The 27903-nt window shown below is 34.9% G+C and overlaps 1 protein-coding gene across 2 annotated transcripts in view; it reads left to right on the top strand.

Annotated features, from left to right (window-relative positions):
- The window catches only part of LOC134280031 (mitochondrial carnitine/acylcarnitine carrier protein-like), a 172479-nt gene that overhangs the window by 100118 nt on the left and 44458 nt on the right, over nt 1-27903 (top strand). For both annotated transcript variants that reach the window (XM_062762462.1, XM_062762463.1), the window contains exons 5-6: nt 2276-2393; nt 26234-26306. In XM_062762462.1, coding sequence (XP_062618446.1) covers nt 2276-2393; nt 26234-26306 — 191 coding nt within the window. The remainder of the gene's footprint in view (nt 1-2275; nt 2394-26233; nt 26307-27903) is intronic.

Consider the following 27903-nt stretch of genomic DNA (forward strand, 5'->3'; position numbering starts at 1 on the left):
TTGTACGTAGAAATATATAGGAAAAATCTTTGAAAATCTACTACTCGAGAACCACTGGGCCAGAAAAGCTGAAACTTATGTGGAAGCATCCTGGGGTAGTGTAGATAGTAAATTGTTAAAACCATGACCCCCTGGGTAGGGCGGGCCACAATGGGGAATCAAAGTTTTATATAGAAATATATAGGAAAAATCTTAATAATCTTCTTCTCAAGAACCACTGGGCCAGAAAAGCTGAAACTTATGTGGAAGCATTCTGGGGTAGTGTAGATTTTAAATTGTTCAAATCATGACCTCTGGGGTTAGGACGGGGCCACAAAGGGGAATAAAAGTTTCACATAGAAATATATAGGAAAAATCTTAATAATCTTCTTCTCAAGAACCACTTGGCCAGAAAAGCTGAAACTTATGTGGAAGCATCCTGGGGTAGTGTAGATTCTAAATTGTTCAAATCATGACCTCCTGGGTTTGGGTTGGGCCACAATGGGGAATCAAAGTTTAAAATAGAAATATATGGGAAAATCTTTGAAAATCTTCTACTCGAGAACCACTTGGCCAGAAAAGCTGAAACTTATATGGAAGCATCCAGGGGTAGTGTAGATTCTAAATTGTTAAAATCATGACTTGGGGGTAGGGCAGAGCCACATTGGGGAATCAAAGTTTTACAATGGGGAATCAAAGCATCCTATGGTAGCGTAGATTTCAAATTGTCTTAATTATGATCAGTGGGGTAGGGTGGGGTCACAGTATGTATTACAAGGGGGAAATCTGGTAAAGAACAGAATGGTCAAAGCTCCTCAGGTTAGCAATGTGGTCCATGGGCCTCTTGTTTCATTTTGCGGCCTACAAGATGTAATTTGAATTACTTCCCTTTTTGTTGCCAGATTACAATGACAGATTTTCGTGCTAAAAGTATTTTTGTTTTAACATTTGATTAAGAAACACAGTCACAGTATATTAAAATTATTGAATTATAAAAAATATTAATTTCAAAAAGAAAGAATTTAAGAAGGATTCTGTCCACAACAAAAACATGCTATGTTTCATGCATTTCAATTCATGAGCTACACATGAAAAAATGGCTTTGTTTTGCAATGTATACACATACAGGAAATACCTTCGGGTAACATCCTGTGTATATAGGTAGCTATACACAAGCCAGCATCCTTCCCTTGGGGCTTCTCAGCCACTTTGATTATAAGCTCCACCCCACATTAAAATTACCTGAGGAAAACTGACTGGTTGAAAACCTCAACCTTTAAGAACATCAAAGCCATGGTTGGTCAAATTTATGTGAAAGCATCCACAGGTAGTGTAGTTCAAATTTGTTCAAATTATGACCCTAGGTGGTAGGGTGAGCCATAATGTATGATGAAAGTTTAGAATAGAAATATATTGGAACAATCTTCAAATATGTTCTCAAGAGCACCAAGGCCATGATTGTTCATATAATGTGAAAGCATCCACAGGTAGTGTAGATTCAAGTTTGTTCAAAATCATGACCCCCTGGGTAGGGTGGAGCCACAATGGATGATCAAAGTTTAACATAGGAGTAAATAGGAACAATCTTCTTTTCAAGAACAGCAAAGCCATGGTTTGTCATTTTATTTGGAAGCATCCTCAGGTAGTGTAGATTCAAGTTTGTTCAAATTGCACCACCTCCCCCTCCTACCTTTTAGGGGTAGTTAAGGACCACTCATGCATATAAGCTTTTTAATACTGAAATGATTTTTGCTTTTTTCTTAACTACAGTACTCAGGTGAGTGATGTGGAATCTGGGCCTCTTGTTAGAAGCATTAAGTCGGCCTGTGCATTTTAAAATCTATAAATAGTAAGTCATGTAGACATATATCAAGTAAATAATTTACTTGTTTAAATTGTGTACACTTTATCTGCATTACAAGTAAATTAATGGGCCCATAAATGTACAGAATTAAAACTTCATACAAATATGTCACGGAATGAGTTTGTGCTTTAATTTTCATAAAATAAGTCACAATTAAAATCTATTAAAACAACTCTGTATAACTTAATAAAATTAAAGAAGTAATATGCAAAATGAAAAAATAAATATTGAGATTTATTACCAGTATGTATTGAGATTTTTTTCTATTCAAGGTCCTCCTAATCCTGAGTTAAATTCTTACACAATATTGACTGAAGATTTTTTGTGAAAAGGGCAAAACAGCATTAAGTTTATCTTGAGAATCTACATAAAATAAGCCAGGCTAGTTTAAGATTGTTTTTTGTCAAGTTTTTCAATATTTTTGTAAAACAGATTCAGGCTGATGCTGAAGTTAAAAAATATGCAGGCCCTGTTGACTGTGCAAAGCAACTATACAGAGAAGGGGGTATTCGGAGTATTTACAGAGGAACAGCAGCCACATTACTTAGAGGTAAACCAACTCATTTAAAAGATATCAACTTATTAACCAGATTATGAACCAAAAATAAACTTTTTGATTTACAGTGTATGTCAAATTGGTTGCAATACCTAAGAGGATAAAAAGGTTCCCCTGTCTTTTCAATCCACCTATTAAGAGCAACATTGATTGCAAGTCCAATGAGATGGATGGATTTTCTCTGTTGTTTACTTCAAACTCATTACTGGGCCATTTCAGGGATTTTTGAAGCAACCAACTTTATCACTTGATGCATCTTGGATCCTGGGAGAGTGTCAACTGAAAAGTACTAGGCTAGTCGCCTCTAACTACTCTTCAAATGTTTTGGTTATATTTAAATGTTACAGAAACTTATTGGCTTAGAATAATCAAACTTTATCAGTTGATGTCTCTTTGGTCCACAGAGTGTGTCAGGTAAAAAAGTACAAGCCTAAGTGCTTTAAATGAGTGTATATGTTTTAGAAGGGGAGTATGGAGTTAATCCTCGTGTGGGTTTGAATCCCACTGCAGGACATAAAGACGGGGCCCTTGGATGAGATTTTATAAGCAGTGGCCCTGTTTTATAATAGATGTTGGCATTGTTACAAAGCACATTGAAAAATAACATACTTTGAAAAAAAAATTTCAAAGTGCATTAATTTTAGGACACCTTGAAAAAATAAAATTTCTTTTCAAAGCATCAATATTGACCATTTTACACATTTTGAGAAAAATAAACGTGTATGGCAGCTTGGTCAATTTTTTTGCAAAACTTTAGGTATGATAAATAATTTTAAAAATTGACGAGACTTACCTTGGTTAAGTCGAAGCTAGACTGTAATTCTATAAGTCATTTAATAATTACTGTAGAGATTATGTGAGATTAGTAGTATGCATGTGCAACCTCAGTCTTTAAACTAAAACATTCAGTCATAAAGTAATCATTTTGAATATAATTGCCTTAATTAATATTACTTTTTGCATTATTGGTTTGATACTCATGAATATCTTAAGAACTTGTGCAGGGTGTGGTGGGAGGCACATAATCCCTACAGTAATTATAATGACTCATAGAAACACAATCTGACTTCGACTTAACCAAGGTAAGTCTCATCAAATTTTTAAATTCTATTTCTTCATAATTACTTCTGGAATTATGTGAGACTTCAAAGCACATTATGATCAAATGTTTCAAAACACGAAAAATTAAATCATATGATCATAATACTATTCTACTTACTGAGAAGTCTCCCACTCTAATTTTTCTTGCAAAGTACACCTGATGCAAAACTTTCATTTTCAACAATGATGTCATTTTCGTAGAATTTGGAAAATTTTGTAGCATTGGTCAATCCACCCTTCCAAAAAATTTCATCTACTGGCACGTACAGCTGCTGATTTCGCTATTGACACTGAAGCGGATCGTACACTGTGTGATCCAAATACATCTGTATTTACACCAGAAAGTTTCACAACCATTTTGATCCATCTAGACACTGTGTCTTTGTAACTGCATTATGAGGTTTTACATAAGTTAACAAAAGTGATTGTTCTCCATTTCTAATAGGTGCTGTCTTTGACAAATATTCCTTCACCAGTATATATATGTTACAGTAAGTATTTGTAATTAGGAATTTCATGTATTTCCTGAATTTAAGGAAATACATGAAAATCCTATTCTTAGAAAATACATGTATTTATACTGATTTCAGTTAGGAAATACACGTATTTATCAAGGATATGTGTAGTCATCCAGCTTACATTAGTGAAAACGTGTAAAATTGGTTTAAAGAAGAAGTCTCAATAAGGCATTATCTGTGGTCCCCGGTTACTCGTCAAATTTTAAACTTTCATTAAAAAACTTAAAAAGTAAATTATATTATTTTCTCATGTCTGTAGTATTTGCGTCAACGTCAAATGTCAACGAAATGTCAAATAATTGAAATAGACAACACGCGAAGCTGTGTTTTGAAGATGGGGTCCTTTGATTTTCATGAATATCAAAAGAAATTTTTGACAGGTACGTACTGCTCAGCTTTCATAAACATCGAGCACAGATTTGTTCAAAATCGAGATTAAAGTATAATATGTATATTATATTAATACAGATTTTGTGAAAATATCTTTGTTGAACAACCTTGCGCTGTATGTTTTCTATGTAAAAGTAGCACGATTTTGAATCTGTTTGGTGAGTACATTTACATAAGATTAACCTCTTGTTGACCTGCTAAGAATAGATAATATGTCACGTGATTCCATTCCGCGAGGCAAATACCTCCGGAAAGCATGTTTTCTCTAGGAAGCGATACATGTAGCTCGTATTTGAAAAGTGCAGTCACTAGCTTTTATTTTTTAAAATTCAAAACAAGGTTTTATAGACTTCGAAGAATATCACTCATGTTTTAAAATTTCAAATGGTGATTTTCATGGACATAATTTAATTCTCATACATGTAAATTTACTGGGCATTGGGAGCAACACAATAATGTACGAGTAGATGTATATAAATACACATTTAATCAATTTCTTGCGAAAAAGAAAAAACAAGCAAAAATACCAACATGACCAAAGACGATACAATTTCTTCACATTTAATCAGTCTTTAAAAATAAATGCATTGTACTGACCACTTCAATATTCAAAGAAACCTTACACTTTTGTCACGTTTTGGGGTGCATATAAACTCGGAAAAACTTCGAATGTATTAATGCAACGAAGTAGATGAATATTGAGTTTGAATTTCATTTACCAATCTTGTGATATTTATTATTAAGAATCCTTATAAAGCATAATAATTATGTTTCTATTATTCAAAAACTGTTTCTAAATTGATTACACACATGTATATTACGCGATTTGTACACATCATGTGTATTTTAAACAATAATCGATAAGTAAATTTAGACTAAAATTAAGAAATAAATATACATACCAGGCATGTAGTATCAGGTCGAGGGGTGACCCCTTCTTTTCAGAGATAAATCTTTAGTTCTTCACCCCCCCACCCCCACCCCCCCAAATCACACATTGAAAATTATTGTTGTTTTATTTTTCAAATAAAAATGAGTAATACTTTGATGCCCACTCCTACATAATCGATTTTTTTTCAAGTTTGGAAGAGTTTACTCTATTTCTTTATCAAACTTCTGTTCAGGTTTATTGTTTATTTTTTCTCAGCTCCCCCTTTACAATGGAAAAGATGTGTATTTCTGTGTGTATTTACCGTAACTTATTATTCGATCGCTTGTACTTTTTTAATTGTCATGTGGAAGAAAATTAATATAGTGGTTAATTTATTTGATAGATGCAGCAGATTAAATGTAAAAATAAGTGATTAGGGGATTTTCAGACCAAAAATACCTCAAGAACAAAAAGAAGACCCCTCACCCATGCCAAATTAATAAGAATACGAATAGTGCTAAATAAAATTCAAGATTATTGAACATTATTCTAACCTGTACTACATTGTTAATTATTTCTTATCTCACGCTAACGTTCGCCATGTCTTCCTTTATATAGTACCTAATTTAAATGTCTCCGCCCATGTGTATGTAATAGAGAAACCGTACTCTGTTTGAAAGAAAATGTTCCGGAATTTGAATGTGCGGTAGGTGTTGAAAATTGGCTTTTATTTCTTGATACTCAAAGTCATTAATAATGATTGTACCAAATGTTAATCAGAAATACTATGTTATACACCATGAAAATAAAAAGTATACAATATCCTAGAGTATATTCTGTAAAATAAGGGCGAAAAAAGGGACCAAGCTAATATACTTAGTGGAAAACTCCTTTAACTAAATACAGCAAAACTGGGTTATAACGAAGTCACTGGGACCTATGAATTACTTCGCTGTATCCATAATTCCTTATAACTGTATAAGAAATTCATTAACTTTATATAGCTGGGGATCCAAGATGGACTTTGCTATGTTTGTAAATTCGCAATATCTGCAGTGTTCGTACTAAACAAAGAACTATATGCGGTATTAACCAACATTTGCCCCCCAAAATCAAACTTTGATGGAGTAATATTTAATTAAGTCCTTAAACAGGGGAGTATATGCTGACTTCAAAGCACTGAATAATTTCATAAGTAATGACGTCATATGTACGTAATGACGTCACAAATATGACGTAAATTTCAGTTTTTTATGAATTTTGCAGAAAAATGTACATATTTCGTCGATATTTTAGATAAAAGTCACCGAGCGCATGTGTGTTCAGGATAAATATTTTGATATAATGTGTAGAATGATAATATCAATGAAATATGTCAATATTGTTCCTGAACACACATTCGCTCTATAAATTTTAAAGCTTAAATTGTTGAAATTTTGTCCATTTTGTCCTCTTTCTGAAAAAGGATATAAAATCGGACTAGTTTGTGACGTCATAAAAACAGAAATTGTGAATACACTGCTCTGGAACTATAATATTTTCTGTTAACTTATATTTCTCGTACAATTTATTGAATTCAGCACATTTCAGGAAGTTTTCAAAATTTGACTTTTGTGGGGGCAAACATATGCAATATACCGCATATAGTTCTTTTGCTGTACATGAATTTCCTAGCTTTTCGGTAAATACATGTTTTTTCTAAAATGGCCAGTAAATACATGTATTTGTTAAACCTTTAAAAATTTGTTCCTATACAAATCTATAAAAAAAGTCTAACATTTCTAATGTTTTCGATAAAAAAATCGATGTTGGACTGCTGAGTGAGATGTTGGACCGGTCGAAGAGATGTTGGACCGCTTACGTTACAAAATAGGCGAAGCTTTAATCTCTTTCTGTTTGTTGGTGTTTAAAAGTGACGGGCCTGATGTTACATCATGGAAGACAGTAAAAAATATAATGTTCATAAAAAAAATTATGAAATGAAAGGTAAAACAAAACATTTATTGTCTGAGTTCTCGGGTAAAATACGATTTGTCGACCCTCGAACCAAACTGTCTGCCTGAGGCCGTTAGGCCGCAGGCAGACAGTTTGGTTCTTGGGTCTGACAAAATGCATGTTTCCCTCGAACTCAGTCAATAAATGTATATTACTGAATGGTTTAGGAAATACATGAAATTCCTAAATTTCACATATTTACTGTAACATATACAAAGTCTCCTATCGGACATTTTGGGTTGGGTGAACTTCTACAGCTGTCAGCAACTATGGATAAAGAAGTGTGGAAACCATGTTGTGCCAAAATTAAATAACTAATACAAATAAATGATGTAATCTAATCAATCAAAATGGTTATTATATATATAGATACATTAGATTCTGCATTTTTAATGGTTCAAAACAAAAAGTATTCTATACATCATGTTACATCTGCACAAAATACCAAATGCCAAAAACATAAAACTACTAAATGGTATAAATATATTTACATATGAACCACAGCATTTCTGACCCCTTTGAAAATAATAATAATTATTATAATAAACTTGCAAGTAGGTTATCAACATTGGCTCGGGCTAGTTTGAAAGAGAAATTTGGAGTTTGGCTCTAAATAATCTGTTGTTATAAATCTTGGCTTCAAATTCTGAATCTGAAGTTTGAAGTTTAGCAGATCCTCAAAATGTACATTATGATAAAAAAAAAAAACGTGTGATGCTTAAAGCTGTAGTGAGCTTTACTCCAGCAAATGAAATTCTGGGAACACTTTCCACAAAATTCGAGATGTTTGGAATGAATTATTAAGAATAACATATAAAATTCATGGTTTTATGAACCTCAATAGGGGCAGTGGAGCCCCCGCCTCCTTCTATAATCATGCAGTATATAATAAAACTAAAGAAAATAAGCTACTTTATGGATCTGTCCCCTACGGTAGCTGAAATCAGGATGTCTAAAAAAAAATGCACGACCCATAATGTTGTTTTTTGTACATGTACAAATTTCATGAAATGTACATGTACAAAAGACATAGTTATAGTTATAGGTGGTGTAATTATATTTTGGACAGACTGATATCGGCCATAGTAGTCCCCCCACATAATTATATCTGATGACCTTTTTGGCTTGTGAAGGAACAGACACGTAGCATCAGGGGGCTAGGGAGACCTGCTCCCCAATGTTAAAAAAAAACTTTTTACTGTTGAAAATGTTCATTGAACATTGCCCTGCAGCCCCCTCCCTTTCTGCAATTTTTTTTTTTTTTGCAGTATAGTTAAATAGGATAATGGTGTAGTTAATGAATAAAATTTAGTTAATGAAACTCACTGATATTGAAACTTATTTTATCTGCCAGGTTTTCTTGAGTTAGTTGATTTTTATGCCCTGCCATGAATATGGCCGGTGCATATAGTGTTTGTCATTTCCGTCTTCCTTCCTTCCGTCACACTTTGCATTTAGCTCTCTTCAAAGCTCAGTTTCAAAGAAACTATCCAAGATATTTTCATCAAACTTCATATGCTGATAGATATTGATGAGAGCTACGCAACTGCATCAACATTTTTTGACCTTGACCTCTCCTTTGACATTGACTTCACTTTTCTTAAATGAGTGTTTAGCTCAGTTTTAAACATACCATTCAAGAAGCTGTTATCAAACATCACATGCTGATACATACTGATGTGAGTTATTCAACTGCATAACCAATTTTGACCTTGACCTTTCCTTTGACATTGACCTCACTTATCTTTAATTAGTGCTTCTCTCAGTTTTAAAGATACAATTCAAGATATTTTTATCAAACTATGCTATTACGTACTGATGAGAGCAATTAAACTACATCAACATTGTTGACCTTGACCTTTCTTTTGACCTTGACCTCACTTTTCCTAAATCAGTGTCAAACTACATATGCTGATACATACTGATGTAAGCAATCCAACTGCATCAACATTTTTGACCTTGACATTTAATTTGACCTTGACCTCACTTTTATCAAATTTTGTTTAAGTCAGTTTTATATAAAGGGGTCATTCTAGATATTTTTATCAAACTTCATTTGTTGATACATATTGATGAGAGATATGCAACTGCATCAACATTTTTTACCTTGACCTTTCCTTTGACCTTGACCTCACTTTTCCTAAATCAGTGTCAAACTGGATATGCTGATGCATACTGATGTAAAGCAATTCAGCTGCATCAACATTTTTTACCTTTTAATTGACCTTGACTTCACTTTTATCAAATTGTGTTTAAGTCAGTTTTAATTAAAGAAATCATTCTAGATATTTCTATATATGTTGATACATATAGATGAGAAATATGCAACTGCTTCAACATTTTTGACCTTGACCTTCCTTTGACATTGGCCTCACTTTGATAAATTAGTGTCAAACTTTATAAGCTGATACATATTAATGTAAGCAATTCAATTGTATTAACATTTTTGACCTTGACCTTTCATTTTACCTTGATTTCACTTTTATAAAAAATTGTATTTAAATCAGTTTTAAAGAAACCATTTATAATATTTTTCAACTTCATATGCTGATACATACTGATGAGAGCTTTTCAACTGTATCAACAGGTTTTGACCTTGGAATTTCCTTTGACCTTGACCTCACTTTTATGAATTAATTTCAAACTTCATATGCTGATACATACTGATGTAAGCAATTCAACTGCATCACTATTCAAGATATTCTGATCAAATTTCTTACACTAATACAAGTTTTCATGTTGCATTACTAATATACCCTCAGCGGGAAATTCATGTCCTATGGACATATTTCTAGTTTGTCTGACTGTTCTACCCCCCCCCCCCCCTCCCCCACTCACTTAAAAAATATCATGCTACCTACCAGGGTTAATTTTTCTTAATGGTGTTCACAGAAAATGCTTGGTTGTGCCTGCAAACTGGAACAGTTCTTAAGAATATAGAATTCTTTGACCAATTCTCTTAGGTCACCTGAATAACTCAGGTGACCTATTGCTATCCGTATTCGTCTGTTATCGTCCGTCGTGTATTAACATTTGAACATTTTCAGCTTCTTCTCTGAAACCACAGAACCAATTTCAACCAAATTTGGAATTCAGCATCTATGGGTGAAGGGGAACATAAATTGTGAAAGCATCCTGATAAATGAGGCTCCACTGTACATAGTTATGATGAGCAAGAGTACCACTTCCAAAATTGTGAATTTTATGGCCCCAAGGTCAGGGGTTCTGGTGTTAGGGTGGGGCTCTATTGATCATATAGTGAAAATGCATCTATTCTTTGAAAATCTTCTTCTCTGCTTCTGGGTATTAAATAAACTAACTGTAAGCACATAGTTATGATGAGCAAGAGTGCAACTTCCCAAATTGTGAATTTTATGGCCCCAGGGTCAGGGGTTCTGGTGTTACAGTGGGGCTCTATTGATCATTTAGTGAAAATGCATTAATTCTTTGAAAATCTTCTTTTCTTTTTCTGGGTATTAAATAAACTAAGTACATAGTTATGATGAGCAAGAGTGCCACTTCCAAAAGTGTGAATTTTATGGCCCCAGGGTCAGGGGTTCTGGTGTTAGAGTGGGGCGCTATTGATCATATAGTGAAAATGCATTAATTCTTTGAAAATCTTTTTCTCTGCTCCTTGGTATTAAATAAACTACTGTAAAATTTATTATATTTAGCGTGTACGATATTTATCGGAAAGTGATTTTTAAACAACTTAGCGTCGATTTGATTTAGCGCATTTCTTAATATTCTTTTTCATGTTTCATTGTTTAAGACATTTAGCGATGTACTTGAATTAGCGGAAGTATCTTTCTGCCAAAAGTGCTCAAAAGGATAACCACCAAATGTAATATGTTTACAGTAACTAAGCACATAGTTTTGATGAGCAAGAGTGCCTCTTCCAAAATTTTGAATTTTATGGCCTCAGGGTCAGGGGTTCTGGTGTTAGGGCGGGGCTCTTTTGATTATATAGTGAAAATGCATTATTCATTGAAAATCTTCTTCTCTGCTTCTGGGTATTAAATAAACTAACTGTAAGCACATAGTTATAATGAGCAAGAGTGCCACTTCCAAAATTGTGAATTTTATGGCCCCAGGGTCAGGGGTTCTGGTATTAGGATGGAGCTCTGTTGATTATATATTGAAAATGCATTGATTCTTTGAAAATCTTTTCCTTTTCTCCTAGGTTTTATGCCAATGATCCAAGTATATATATATATTTATGACGAAGAAAGGTGCATCTAGCAAAATGGTTATTTTTTATGCCCCCTGGGTCAAGGGGGGGGGGGAGTTACATAGTCTGAAAATGAATTAATGCTTTGAAATCTGCTCTTTAGTATTAATCAACCATTTTATGATCAAATTTGCAAAGTTTTGAAATATGTGGCCCCAGGGTCAGTGGTTCCTTTGGGGTGATGTGCACAACTGGTTATAAAGTGGAAGTGCATTTACTCTTTGTTACTCTGATCTACCTTTGGGTATTAAGTAAATAGAATAAGTTTATAATCATGATAAGCAATGGTGTCTATATCTTTCAAAATTGTGAATTTCATGCCCTCTGAGGTAAAACACGAACCAATTTTAATTGTTTGAATGTTGTTACATGATACTCAGGTGACCTATAAGGCCCGTGGGCCTCTTGTTTTATTAACCAACTCAATTTTATTTTTTAAGAAGGCAAGATTGTATGGTATGTACTTCATCTACATTTGGTATGTAGTTCATGTTAAAAAAAACCCTTAGCGATGTTTGACAACATCCCATTCAAGATGTAAAAAGGCAGTTTAGAATACTTCATATACTTTACTTAGGATATTTTTTGTGCATAATGCTCTCCATACTGAAGATCCGTAGTTGCTATTTGGTAATTGTTCACCCAATCGAAAATGTCCATCTGGAAGATGTGCTTTCATATGTACAACAGGCATTTTATACCTTGGTCTACATTGCCTTATAGGAATCCATAGTATTCAAATATATATTCATTGAAACAGCTCACCTGAGCAAAACGTATAAGATTGAGTGTAAATAGTCAAAGCAATATTGTCAATGTCAAAATTTCTTCCAACCTAGTCATGTATTCTTTTTATTTAATGCAAAAATCTATTCGCTATATGTTTTCTTACGATACGCTTTATGAGTTCTAATTGCCCATTGACACCTTTGACGTTTCAGTACCACGTGACCCATATATCTAATAGTGGAGATTTTCAATCCGAGGAACCAACATTACAGATGTTTAATGGCCTAAATACGGCAGTTTTAATAAACAATATTATAAATATATATAAATAAAATATACATAAATATACAAATAAAATATATATATTTTTTATAAACAATAATTTTATAATTAAATGATAATCATGTGTTTCAAGAATTTAATAGTATTTAATTTTTAAGAAATTTAGATGCGTGATAAAAACCCTTTAAACTCTTTCAAAAAACACCAAGGTCAATGACCTGGTGACCTTGCCTGTGAGCCATATGCTTAAAATAGTTTTTTTGAACCTTCGACATTTTTTGAACAATGAAAGATAGAGACCTCATGTTGGGTATGCACCCTTCACTAAATAAGCTCTTTCAAATGGCACCAAAGTCAATGACCTTATGAACTTTAATGTGAACTATCTGCTAAATATAGCCTTTTTGAACCTCTAGCTACCATAAATTTTGAACCATAAGAGCTGGAGACTTCATATTTAGAATGCATACTCCACTAATTCAGTTCTTTCAAATGACACCAAGATCAATTATATATATTGAATTAATTAAGCAGGTATATTGAAATTTTTCCCTTTTATTCTGAATTTTACATAGAAATATATAGGAAAAACTTTTAAAATCTTCTCAAGAACCACGGTGCTAGAAAAGCTGAAACTTATGTGGAAGCATCCTGGGTAGTGTAGAATCGAAATTGTTCAAATCCATGACTCCCGGGGGTAGGGTGATGCCACAATAGGGAAACCACGTTTAACATAGAAATATACTGTGTTGCATGTTATTTTAGAGGGGTGCTAATTTTGGCTTATTTTGGCGTTTTAAAAGTTGCCCGCTAAAATTTCATTCACTAAAATATTCACAAATTTTTGAAAAATATTTCTCGAGAAAAATTTTTTTTGGCATATTCAAAAAAAAAAAAAAGGCACCTGCTTGCAATTCTGTACTTTTAGTGAAAACCATCATTGCAAAAATAATATGTTTATTAGGTCACCTGAGTAAAATCAGGTGACCTATTGCTATCTGTTTGTCCGCCGTCCGTGCATTAACATTTAAAAACATTTTCAGCTTCTTCTCTGCAACTGCACAACCAATTTTGGCACAAAACATCCTTGGGTAAAGGGGAACAAAAATTGTGATGAATTTCATGGTCCCTGCCCCCCCCCCCCCCCCCCCCCCCCCCGGGGCCTAAGGGGTGGGGTCAAAATCACTAAAATAATGCAATCTTTAAATTAAATCTTATTCTTTACTCCTGGACATCAGTCAGTCAAACTGTTTGCATGAACCCTGGGGTCAAGGGTTCTAAAGCTAGGACAGGGCTAAATGTATAGATTACTGAGTATATAATGCAAATGCATTATTTCTTTGAAAATCTTCTTCTCTGTTCCTGGGCATTAAATAAACTAAATATTCAGTACATAGTTATGTTGAATAAGGCTGCATCTTCCAAAATTGTGAATTTCATGGCCCCAGGGTCAAGGCTTCTTAGGTGCTAGAATGGGGCTACAGCAAAACTCATTAAAAGACCTATGAAATTTCATTGCTATATCCCTAACTGGTTATATCTATATAAGGAATTCGTAAAATTTATATAGTTGGAAATCAAAAAAACTTCGCTATATATATATCCATGAATTCGCTACATGTATATCCGTGTTCGTACTAAACTAGTTGTGCTGTTACAGTATATAGATTATATAGTCAGGGTTTAAACTTAACACTTGCCCACTCGCAAATTGCGAGTAAAAATTGGTGTGGGCTCATAAAATTTGTAAGTTGTTCGCCCACGTGGCGAATAAAAATTCTGCAGGGGACCGAATTCATTCCCAGTCCCCTTACTGAAAAACAGACATTTTATGCAGGTTTTTGATTTAAAACTACAGAAAAATGAAATAAATCACAGCAGTATGGTCCTATTGTTCATAAATATTCTTCATCTTTTCCATTTGAAGTACTACACGATTTGTGAAATTCCCTAAAACGATCGTCTTTTTTCCTAATCCGAATTTCCTCCAACCCTCTGTAAATGGTTGATACGTGAGAGATATACAAAATGGTTGATACGTGAGAGATATACAATTTTAATAACTCCCAACTACTCAGTCATATGAATACTAAGTGTTTTCACCTATTTCAGATATGTTGTAGTCAAAATATTTAACCTAGAAAATCTTATTGTGTCATTGTCAATTTATCAGTTGAAGACATGTACCAGGGCTATGTATTTATATATATATATAATATTACCAAGTTAAAAAAAAAGATAGTAAAAATATTTATTGAATACAATTTTATTTCCTTTGATTAAATATTTATATGACATCTGACTTTCATGACGTAAGAACTCCAATTTTAAACAGATGAATTTATATATGTATTTCATTTGTATCTACTTTTTGTCCGAGTATCTATGCTTTTTTAAAAAAAAAATCACAGAGACTGTGGGCTAACAAATTTAGCAGTGGGCTCCTAAATTGGAAATATCAGGAGCCCACATGGCTCGTGCAAATTTCAGTTAAGTTTAAACCCTGATAATGAAAATGCATTATTTCTTTGAAAATTTTCTTCTTTGCTCCTGGGTATTTAATAAACAAACCAAATGCATAGTTATGTTAAATAAGGCAGTCTCTTCCAAAATTGTGAATTTCATGACCTCAGGGTCAGGGGTTCTTAGGTGCTAGGGCATGCAGGCCTATATAGATTACATGTACATATTGAAAATGCATTATTTCTTTGAAAATCTTCTTCTTTGCTCCTAGGTATTTAATAAACAAACCAAATACATAGGTTTATGTTGAATAAAACCGCCTGTTCCAAAATTATGAATTTCATGGCCCCGGAGTCAGGAATTCTGGTATTAGGATGGGGATTTTTGTCATAATTGGAAGGATTTTCATTTATATAGTGAAAATGCATAATTCTTTGAAAATCTTCTTCTCTGCTCCTGGGTATGAAACAAACTAACCAAGTACATAGTTGTGTTAAATAAGAGTGCCTCTTTCAAATTTTGAATTTCATGGCCTCAGGGTCAGGTGTTCTGGGGTTAGGGTGGGGCTCTATTGATTATATAGTGAAAATACATTTATTATTTTAAAATCTTCTCCTTTGCTCCTAAGTATTAAACCAATGAATTATAATGTACATAGTTATGATGAGGAAGGATGCTTCTTCCATATTTGTTAATTTCAGGGCCCCAGGGTCAGGGTTTTAATGTTAGGGAGGGTCTCTAATGATTATATAGTGAAAATGCATGGATTCTTCAAAAACCTTTTCCTTTGTTCCTGGGTATTATGCCAATGTTCTAAATACATATTAATGGTGATGAATGGTGCTTCTTCTGAAATGGTTAATTTCAGTGCCCCTGGGTCAGAGTACTTTGGGAAGGGATGGGGGTTACATAGTCTGAAAATAAATTAATGCTTTGAAATCTACTTTTAAGTATTAATCAATTAATCCCAAGTTAATTTATGATGAAATAAAATTTATGATAAAATTTCCAGAATTTTGAAATATATGCCCCCAGGGTTAGTGGTTCCTTGTGGGGGTGGGGTGCACAACTGGTTATAAAGTGGAAATGCATTTTCTCTTTGTTATTAGCTCTACTGGTCAGAGACCAGAAGAGCTTATGCAATAGTAATCCGTCCGGCTGTCTGTCCGTCCGGCTGTCTAGCTGTCTATTTGTAAACAATTTTTCAAAATGCTACTCCTCCTACAGTTTTGGTCTGATTTCAGTATAACTTGGCACACAAGTATACTACACTAAGATACATAATTCGGGTTATTGGTTTTTGATTTTGATGAAAGGTGTTGCCGTGGTTATAAAAATAGAAATCTCTGTGAAATACTTTTAAAATGTTACTCCTCCTACAGTTTTGGTCTGATTTCAATATGACTTGGCACACAAGTAGACTATACTAAGATACAAAATTCTGTTTATTATACCCCCCCCCCCCCCCCCCGCATATAAAGTTTGGGGGGTATATAGGAATCACCTTGTCCGTCTGTCTGTCTGTCCATCCGTCCGTCTAGCTGTCCGTCTGTCTGTGCAATTGTGTCCAGTCCACATCTTTCTTATGGAGGGACATTAGAATCTACTACTCCACACAAAGTTTGCCCATGACCTAATGGTGTGTCATGACCTTGACCCAAGGTCATTTGGGGAACTTCAAGGTCACTGGAAGAAAAATTTCATAATTCGTGTCTGTTCCATATCTTTCTTTTGGATAAACTTGGTAGGTTCTCATTTCACACAAAGATTGCCCATGACCAATGGATGTGTCATGACCTTGACCCAAGGTCATTTGGGGATTTTCAAGGTCACTGGAAGAAAAATTTCATAATTCATGTCCGTTCCATATCTTTCTTTTGGATAAACTTGGTAGGTTCTCATTTCACACAAAGATTGCCCATGACCTTGACCCAAGGTCATTTGGGGAACTTCAAGGTCACTAGAAGAAAAATGTCATAATTTGTTTCCGGTCCATATCTTTCTTATGGGTAAACTTGGTAGGTTTTAATTTCACACAAAGATTGCCCATGACCCAAGGGTGTGTCAGACCTTGACCCAAGGTCATTTGGGGAACTTCAAGGTCACTAGAAGAAAAATGTCAGAATTCGTTTCCGGTCGATATCTTTCGTATGGATAAACTTGGTAGGTTCTCATTTCACACAAAGATTGCCCATGACCCAAGGGTGTGTCATGACCCTGACCCAAGGTCATTTGGGGATCTTCAAGGTCACTGGAAGAAAAATTTCATAATTCATGTTTGATACATATCTTTCTTATGGAAAAACTTACTTCTGAAAAACCCAGCGGGGGGTATTTTGTCCCGTTTGGACAGTTCTAGTTGGTTTTTGATTTCAATGAACGGTGTTGCTGTGGTTAATAAAAGTAGAAATTTTCTTGAAAACATTCAAAATGCTACTCCTCCTACAGTTTTAGTTTGACTTCAATATAACTTGGCACAAAAGTATACTACACTAAGGTACATAATTCTGATTATTGATTTTTGATTTCGGTGATTGCTAATTGTTGCTGTGGTTACTAAAAATAGAAATTTCTGTGAAATTGTTTCAAAATGCTACTCCTCCTACAGTTTTAGTCTGAATTCAGTATAACTTGGCACACAAGTAGACTATACTAAGATACAAAATTCTGTTTATTAGCTCTTCTGAGCCAAAGGCTCAAAGAGCTAATGCTATGGCCATTTGTGCAGTGTGCGGTGTGCGTAAACTTTTTAGAATATGGGCCATAACTCAAGAACCCCTTGGCCAATCAGTACCAAATTTGTCACAGGGTATCCTTGGTCCAAGGGCTACCATTTATACTAAAATAAGGGTTGGGACCCTTAAACAAGGGGAGATAATCAGGAAAACAAAACCAAAAGTACTGGTTGCTAAAAAATCTTCTTCTCCATAACCACGAGGCAGATTTTCACCAAACTTACATACAAGGATCAGGATATGTCAAAGATTAAAATTTGCATGGGGAATTACCCTGGGGCAAAGGGCGTGGTCTCAAGGTCACTTCAAAGTTGACCTAAATTTACAATTAATAAAAACGTGTATATTTTGCTTACTATAAGGACTAGGATCATCAATTCTTGTAAGTTGATGCATCTTACAACTTCACATCATGTTAACTCAAAAGTAGGTCACGGTGACCTACTTTTTAAATTTTGCGGGGATTTGTTTTCAAATTGATTTGAAGACATATTTTGGACACTTTAAGGCCTATGATCATCAAACTTTGTCAGTTGATGCATCCTGGGTCCTCGAACAATGTCAACTTAAAAGTAGGTCACCGTGACCTACTTTTTGAACTTTATGACTTATCCTTTTAAAAACATTAAATCCCATTATTTCAGACACTGGGAGGTTTAGAATCATCAAATCTTGTACTTTGATGCATCTTGGGACCTTAAAACATATTTATGAAAAAGTAGGGCCCTGTGACCTACTTTTTATACCCGCACTTTCTAAAGAAAGTTCGGGTATATTGTTGTTACTCATGTCCGTCCGTCCATCCGTCCGTCTGTCACACTTTTCTTCCCTGAACTCCTCCTACATTTTACACAGTAGCTTAATCATCTTTTGGGAGATGGTTTGTGGGGTCATGTAGATGTGCAGTAAGGTTTTGGAATTTCGATTTTGCCCCGGGGGGTCAAATGGGGGTCGAAAAATGACGTTTTTTGTCCAAAAAGCCCCGTCTTCCCTGAACTCCTTCTACATTTTTCTCAGTAGCCTAACCAGCTTTTGGGAGATGGTTGGTGGGGTCATGTAGATGTGCAGTAAGCTTTCGGAATTTTGATTTTGCCCCAGGGGGTCAAATGGGGGTCGAAAAATGACGTTTTTTAAGCAAAAAGCTCTGTCTTCCCTGAACTCCTCTTACATTTTACTCAGTAGCCTAACCAGCTTTTGGGAGATGGTTGGTGGGGTCATGTAGATGTGCAGTAAGGTTTTGGAATTTCGATTTTGCCCCAGGGGGTCAAATGGGGGTCGAAAAATGACGTTTTTTGTCCAAAAAGCCCCGTCTTCCCTGAACTCCTTCTACATTTTACTCAGTAGCCTAACCAGCTTTTGGGAGATGGTTGGTGGGGTCATGTAGATGTGCAGTAAGCTTTCGGAATTTTGATTTTGCCCCAGGGGGTCAAATGGGGGTCGAAAAATGACGTTTTTTAAGCAAAAAGCTCCGTCTTCCCTGAACTCCTCTTACATTTTACTCAGTAGCCTAATCATCTTTTGGGAGATGGTTGGTGGGGTCATGTAGATGTGCAGTAAGGTTTTGGAATTTCGATTTTGCCCCGGGGGGTCAAATGGGGGTCGAAAAATGACGTTTTTTGTCCAAAAAGCCCCGTCTTCCCTGAACTCCTTCTACATTTTACTCAGTAGCCTAACCAGCTTTTGGGAGATGGTTGGTGGTGTCATGTAGATGTGCAGTAAGCTTTTGGAATTTTGATTTTGCCCCAGGGGGTCAAATGGGGGTCGAAAAATGACGTTTTTTAAGCAAAAAGCTCCGTCTTCCCTGAACTCCTCTTACATTTTACTCAGTAGCCTAATCATCTTTTGGGAGATGGTTGGTGGGGTCATGTAGATGTGCAGTAAGGTTTTGGAATTTCGATTTTGCCCCGGGGGGTCAAATGGGGGTCGAAAAATGACGTTTTTTGTCCAAAAAGCCCCGTCTTCCCTGAACTCCTTCTACATTTTACTCAGTAGCCTAACCAGCTTTTGGGAGTTGGTTGGTGGGGTCATGTAGATGTGCAGTAAGGTTTTGGAATTTCGATTTTGCCCCGGGGGGTCAAATGGGGGTCGAAAAATGACGTTTTTTGTCCAAAAAGCCCCGTCTTCCCTGAACTCCTTCTACATTTTACTCAGTAGCCTAACCAGCTTTTGGGAGATGGTTGGTGGGGTCATGTAGATGTGCAGTAAGGTTTTGGAATTTTAATTTTGCCCCAGGGGGTCAAATGGGGGTCGAAAAATGACGTTTTTTAAGCAAAAAGCTCCGTCTTCCCTGAACTCCTCTTACATTTTACTCAGTAGCCTAATCATCTTTTGGGAGATGGTTGGTGGGGTCATGTAGATGTGCAGTAAGGTTTTGGAATTTCGATTTTGCCCCGGGGGGTCAAATGGGGGTCGAAAAATGACGTTTTTTGTCCAAAAAGCCCCGTCTTCCCTGAACTCCTTCTACATTTTACTCAGTAGCCTAACCAGCTTTTGGGAGATGGTTGGTGGGGTCATGTAGATGTGCAGTAAGGTTTTGGAATTTTGATTTTGCCCCAGGGGGTCAAATGGGGGTCGAAAAATGACGTTTTTTAAGCAAAAAGCTCCGTCTTCCCTGAACTCCTCTTACATTTTACTCAGTAGCCTAATCATCTTTTGGGAGATGGTTGGTGGGATCATGTAGATGTGCAGTAAGGTTTTGGAATTTATTTTGCCCCATGACGTTTTTTGTCCAAAAACTCCGTCTTCCCTGAACTCCTTCTACATTTTACTCAGTAGCCTAACCAGCTTTTGGGAGATGGTTGGTGGGGTCATGCAGATGTGCAGTTAGGTTTCGGAATTTTGATTTTGCCCCGGGGGGTCAAATAAGGGTAGAAATATGATGTTTTTTATGGAAAAAGCCCCATCTTCCCTGAACTCCTATTACATTTTATTCAGCATCCTAATCATCTTTGGGAGATGGTTGGTTTGGTCATGTAGATGTGCAGTTAGGTTTCGGAATTTTTATTTTGCCCGGGGGGTCAAATGAGGGTTGAAAAATGACGTTTTTTTATGGAAAAAGCCCAGTCTTCCCTAAACTCCTTTTTTGTTTTAAACAGTGGTCTTATCATTTTTTGGGAGAGTTCACTCTTTTGAAATTTTGTTAAAACATCAAGGTCAAGGGGTAAAAAATCATAGCATGTTGGGAGCCTCTTGTTATGGGTAATGTTCACTTGAAATGTGAAAGTCAAATCTCTTCTCAATGAAAAGGAAATACAACATTAATGAAAACTAAGTTAAACTTCAAGGTCAAGGTCACAGAGTCAAAAAGTCATGATACATTTTGGAAGGTCTTATCACAGGTAAAATGAATGCCCTTTCATTTATCTTTCAAAATGATCAATTCAAAGTAATTAATTTTTTTAAGGAAATTAGGTCAAACTTCAAGATCATGGGTAATGAAAATCATAGTGTATGTAGAATGGTATTGTCCCATTTAATACTAATACACATGTTTAATATAAAAGTCCTATCTCTTCTCATTCAAAATATTCGACCATGATGACCAAGGTTAAATTTATTGTGACAGATGGGCAGATTGACAAACAAATGAGATTTAATGTACCCTACCTTTAGCAAAAATGGGGACAATAAATGTCTTTGCTGTTCTTGAGAAGAAGATTTATGTTGGAACAAGATGTGTTTGTGAAACACTACGCGCCCGGCGGCAACAAAGTTAAAAAAATCTTCTTTTAGCATATTGATCACAGTCAAGGTCACAAGGTCATTGACCATGGTGTCATTCGAAAGAACTTAATCAGTGGAGTATGAGTACTAAATATGAAGTCCCTATCTCCTATGGTTCAAAAGTTGTGGCAAAAAGTGTAAAAAGCTATTTTTAGCATATAGGTCACAGTCAAGGTCACAAGATCATTGACCTTGCCGTCGTTTGAAAGTACTTTATCGGTGGAGTATGCATACCAAATATGAAGTCCCTATCTCCTATGGTTCAAAAGTTATGACAAACAGTGGAAAAAGCTATTTTTAGAATATAGGTCACAGTCAAGGTCACAAAGTCATTGACCATGGTGTCATTTGAAAGAACTTAATCGGTGGAGTATGCATACCAAATATGAAGTCCTCATCTCTGATGGTTCAAAAGTTATGGCAAAAAGTGTAAAAAGCTATTTTTAGCATATTATAGGTCACAGTCAAGGTCACAAGATCATTGACCTTGATGTCATTTGAAAGGACTCTATTAGTGGAGTATGCATACCAAATATGAAGTCCCTATCTCCTATGGTTCAAAAGTTATGACAAACAGTGGAAAAAGTTATTTTTAGCATATAAGTCTTAGTCAAGGTCACAAGGTCATTGACCTTGAAGTCATTTGAAAGGACTTTATTAGTGGAGTATGCTTACCAAATATGAAGTCTCTATCCCTTATTGTTCAAAAGTTATGGCCAAGGTTAAAGTTGACAAACAGACAAACAGATAAACAGACAAACAGACAAACAGACAGGACAAAAACAATATACGCCCGGGATCTATCGATCCGGGCGCTTAAAAAGTACCCTGCATATTTAAATGTAAATTGGATGAAATTAGCCCAGTGGTTCTTAAGAAGTTAATGTGAAAAGTTTGCAGATAAACAGATGGACAACAGAAATCAGTACATTTCAGAAAACAGTATGCTTATAAATAGTTAATCAAGGTGCTTTGGGTAGCAAAATAAAGCTAAACTGGTATATCTAATTCATCCGCAGAGCTTAGTATATTTCAATATGCACAACCTTTTCAACTCTTATAATTATTTTTTAAAATTTATATCACCATGTCTCATTCAAGGGAGAACTAGAGATATGACCAGATGTATATCTGTTGAATATAAAATATGTACATGTATTCTGTGTTTTTTTTTAGTAATTTGTTTGTTTGTTGTGACAGCAACTGTTATGGCAGCTTTTGGCAAAGGTTGAAGTTTCTCAAATGTAAGTCAAACTCCAAGGTCAAGGTCAAAGGGTCTAAATTGTTGGTATGAAAGGGAAAGTCTTGTCACAAGGAATACACATGTGAAAAAAGGGAGAAATCCCTAGAACTTCCTCACCTGTTCAAAAGTTATTGCCAAGGTTAAAGTTAAATTGGATTCAACTCTAAGGTCTAGGTCAAAAATAATTATACCTGTTGAAAGTTCACAATGATTACACATGTAAGAGCATGAAAGTCCTAGCACCACCTGTTCAAAACTTACGCCAAGTTCAAGGTATTTTTCTTGTAAAATTGGGTCAAACTCCAAGGTCAAGAGATCAAGAGGTCAAAATTGGTGGTACCCATTAAAAGTTTTTGCCAAAAGAAATTTACCTATGAAATATTGAAGCCATGTGTATAGCCCAATCCACTTAAAAAATATGGGCAAGGTTAAAGTTTCAGTGGACAGACAAAAATACATAAACATAGGAAACAAAATATGTATAAATAGTCAAATGAAAAAATTTTCTACTATTATGGAGTCATAAGATCAATTGTCATTTCAGGTACAGGGAGTCAGTGGCTAGGGAGATCAGACCCCCCCCCCCTGGAATTAGCAGTTATTTAAATAAGACTATATATGTACTGTAGAGAATAAAAATTACTTTGGACATCCTCCCCCTTAGAAAACAGGGACTCCACCATCATTGTTTTTATTATTATTTTTTATTTCCATCTCAGGAAATCTTGGGCTGATTTTTTTGACTGAGGTGTGACACCCCCCCCCCCCCTTTCTGAAAAAAAAATTCTGGATCTGCGTCTGTTATATACTGAATGTCCGCAACGGGAGATAACTTGACAATGTGAAATTTGTCGACTGTGGCATGCGATGATCTTTGACCATGTTGACCCTTTTTGAACTTCAACCTAACCATTTGCATTTATTTATTTTCATGCAATCTATACTAAATCTTGTACTTACCGAATGTCATAGGTCGTGACAACGAATTCATGAAATATAATCCATATAATCCAATTAAAACACAAATGATTTTAACTGACCACACTGCATCGTCAGCATACATGTGCTAAATAATCTCATTCGACAAACCTTTGCTGATTCCGTTGCCAGTATGAATTGGCCGAGGTGTGCCGAGAGGTGATATCTATAAATATGATAATGGGTGAGGCAAACCCAATGTGAATGTAGAAAATAAAACTGTTTAGTACAAGAACAAATTTCAAACTATCATAATAAACTAAACTATGTTTTTTAAAAAATGTGAGAGTGAGAGAGAGTGTGTGTGTGTGTGGGGGGGGGGGGTGTAGGCTATGTTTTTTAAAAAATGTGAGAGTGAGAGAGAGATTGACAAATTAATCGGGTTGTATTTTCAATGGGTTTTTTTCCCGACCAAATACTAAAATCAGTTTGCACATTTTGATAAATTCATCAAAAACGCTTTGTACTAAAATAATATTTTATGTCGTTGAGAAAGTAAATTTAAAAAGTTCCAAATTATGGGAAAATTATTTATTTGAATCTAATTAAGTAATTTACTTCAATCATTAATTAAATTCTGTTATTTCAGACTGGTTATGAATTAAGTATTTTAAAATACATATGTGAGGCTCAGAGTTGATATGGTCATCTGAAAATTTTATGTTCAATTTGACGAATACATGTACGGTGATAATTATAGAATTATTTTGACTTCTTCCTTGGAAAGTCCAATATGAATGAGTGTATATTTAAAGGCAAACACCATAGTGCGGGTATTACTGTCTCATGACAGCATCTAGTTGAAATTTGCCGACATTTGTTTTCAAATTGTTTAAAATGCATATTTTGATTACCTTCAGACCTACGATCATCAAACTTGGTCAGTAGATGCATCTTGGGTCTTTGAAAAATTTCGACCAAAATGTAGGTCACGATGACCTACTTTTGACATTTCATGGCTATATCTAAGTATCTTAGGTATTTATTGGCTTAGATTCATCAAACTTTGTGAGTCCATGCATATTTGGTTTTCGGAGAGTGACGCCCTAAAAGTAGGTCACAGTGACCTACTTTTGACATTTTATGGCTTTATTTAAGTATCTCCGGTACTTATTGGCTTAGAATCATCAAACTGTGAGATGATGCATCTTGGGTTTTCGGTGAGTGATGACCAAAAAGTAGGTCATGGTGACCTACTTTTGACATTTTGTGACTATAATTAAGTATCTCTGGTACTTATGGACCTAAAGTCATCAAACTTTGTCAGTTGATGCATCTTGGGTTTTTGGAGAACGTCGACCAAAAAGTAGGTCACAGTGACCTACTTTTGACATTTTATGGCTATATTTAAGTATCTCAGGCACTTATTGGCTAAGAATCATCAAACTTTGTCAGTTGAGGCATCTTGGGTTTTGGAGAATGTCGACCAAAAGAATGGTGTTGCCGTGGTTACTAAAAATAGAAATTTCTGTGAAATTGTTTCAAAATGCTACTCCTCCTACAGTTTTGATCGGAATTCAATATAATTTTGAACACAAGTAGACTATACTAAGATACAAAATTCTGTTTATTGGTTTTTGATTTCAATGAATGGTGTTGCCATGGTTACTAAAAATAGAAATTTCTGTGAAATTGTTTCAAAATGCTACTCCTCCTACAGTTTTGGTCGGAATTCAGTATAACTTGGCACACAAGTAAACTATACTAAGATACAAAATTCTGTTTATTGGTTTTTGATTTCAATGAATGGTGTTGCCATGGTTACTAAAAATAGAAATTTCTGTGAAATTGTTTCAAAATGCTACTCCTCCTACAGTTTTGGTTCTGATTTCAATATAACTAAAATTGGCACACAAGTAGACTACACTAAGATACACAAATCGGTACGTCAGCTTTCCAATTTAATTTTGCACAGAAGTAGACTAAACTGAGATACACAATTCTGTTTATCATTTTTTGATTTCGATGAACATTATTGCCTTGGTTACTAAAAATAGAAATTTCTGTAAAATACTCTCAAAATGCTACCCCAAATACAGTTTTAGTCTGATTATAATATAATTTTGCATACAAGTAGACTACACCAAGAACATAAAGAGACTTAATCAAGGATCATTATTCTATTTATTGCTGTTGTAAAGTTTCAATTTCCAACTGCTACTTTTCTCTTCCTTTGCTATAAGTACAAACCAGAGGAGTTTCAGTCTCGACAGAGACGTCTGGTTCTGACCTTCCTCTAGATATTAAGTAACCAAAGTAAGCAAGCTAAGTGTACAGTTATGATAAGCAATTATAGTGCCTCTTTCAAAATTTTGAATTTCATGGCCTTTGATGTAAAACTAAAGTCAGTTGTCAAGGAAAGTTGTTACATGATACTCAGGTGATCTATAACTTGTCCATGGGCCTCTTGTTTGGCCTTCTTGTGTAAAATGAAAAAAAACATCAGCTTGAATATCTTGAAACGACTAACCTGAGTTAATCGCTCGGAACGTCTTGCGGTTAACGGATTAGCAATTCTGGAATCGATTGCCCCTAGTTTATATGTATCCATCATTTTCTTGCTCATTTACTTCAGATGTTCCAGCATCTGGAATGTACTTCATGACATATGAATGGCTTCAACACATTTTAACACCAGAAGGTCACAGGTAAGCTAAAGTTTTAATAATTAAAAGAAATGTCAACAGCAATGTTTTACGGACTTAATTCAGGTACACTTGACAGTTTTGAGTGTTGGCATTTAGTTGATAACTGGGTGGTAGAAAAGGTAGGTTTGAAGGCAATTTTGTGCTCTTTATTGACTTTTGTTCAAGTTCAACTTCTTTTTCAGTACCTCTGAACCATCTTATCTTAAAGTTTGTAATGCCCAATGACATTGTTTGCAAATTGACACCTTTTCAGTATTTCAGATGATAATTATTCACATTTTACAAATAATTAGGATTCAACAAAATAAATTTTTACTGCTGTAAATTTTTATGAATTTTGGTAAAAAAAGGGTGATTTAAATTTTTACGCATTAATTTTTTACGAATTGAACATTGCCTGTTAAAATTAGAATCATCAAATGTAAAATTCCAGATCAATGATTGTTAGCACTTCGAATGCTTTACGTCAAATAATGTGTCCGATGCAATTATAACAATATAAACACTGCAACATATTACACAATGTATAATCTTTTTTTTTCATTTACCTTTATATACATGAGCAATGTACCCTTCATTTATTCAAGTTTTCTAAAACACATTTTAGCTAGGCGCACCACGTGCTCGTCTGGAGTTTACCGAAAACAAAGAGAGATAACTCAAACTATCATAATTGAAGTGAAAGTATTACGGTGTATTAAAAAGTCGAAGTTTTATTCAAAGCACATGAAACAGAAGAAAGGGTCAATGATTGAAAACACGGGTATAATTGGAAGACCTTTAATCATTAAGTCATTATCAGAAGTTATGCGTCTAGTAAAAATGCTAAAAAAGAGTGACCAGGTAGGTTTAATTGATTAATTTATTGACGGTGTTTGTATAATTTATAAAAGTTAACTAATTATATAGCCTCCAGGGAGTGAGCTTAATGGCAATTAGCATTATTTTTACCGATGCTGAAATTTTGCATGTGCCGTTTTATAAATCATGTGAAATTTTACGCGTTTAAATTTTACGGATTTATAAAACTCGTAAAAATTAGCAGCATGTAAAAAAATACCCGTTTTACGGTATACAGTGAACCCTCAGATATCCGGATGCCAGATATCCGGATGCTTCAGTATCCGAACGATTTTTCATCAGAACGAAATTTTTAAATGTAATTTTGTCTTATTTAACTGGTGATTCAGATATCCGGATGCTTCACATATCCGGACAAATTGAATGGGAACCAAAGTGTCCGGATAAATGAGGGTCCACTGTATATAAGTGTCTTCAGCGGAAGACCCTTCTTTTATTCTATTGTTTCTTTTTATACGCCTGTCTTAAGACAGGACATATTATGTTATAGGCTTTGTGTCCGTCTGTCTGTCTGTTAGCTTTTATTGTGTCTGGCTCATAACTTTAATACTGTTAGGCCTTGAGTTATCAAACTTTGTCAGCTGATACATTCTGGGAAAAGGTGTGTCAAGCAAAACAAAGGATTAATTGAGAAGTTATAGCCAAATATAGAAAAATCCTTTCCGGCCCATTACTAGAAAACGGTGTTGCCGTGGTTATAAAAATAGAAATTTCTGTGAAATACTTTCAAAATGCT

Source organism: Saccostrea cucullata, unplaced genomic scaffold, assembly GCF_032062105.1.
Source record: "Saccostrea cucullata isolate Sc308-1 unplaced genomic scaffold, CSIRO_AGI_Scuc_v1 ctg1725, whole genome shotgun sequence".
NCBI classification, from domain to species: domain Eukaryota; kingdom Metazoa; phylum Mollusca; class Bivalvia; order Ostreida; family Ostreidae; genus Saccostrea; species Saccostrea cuccullata.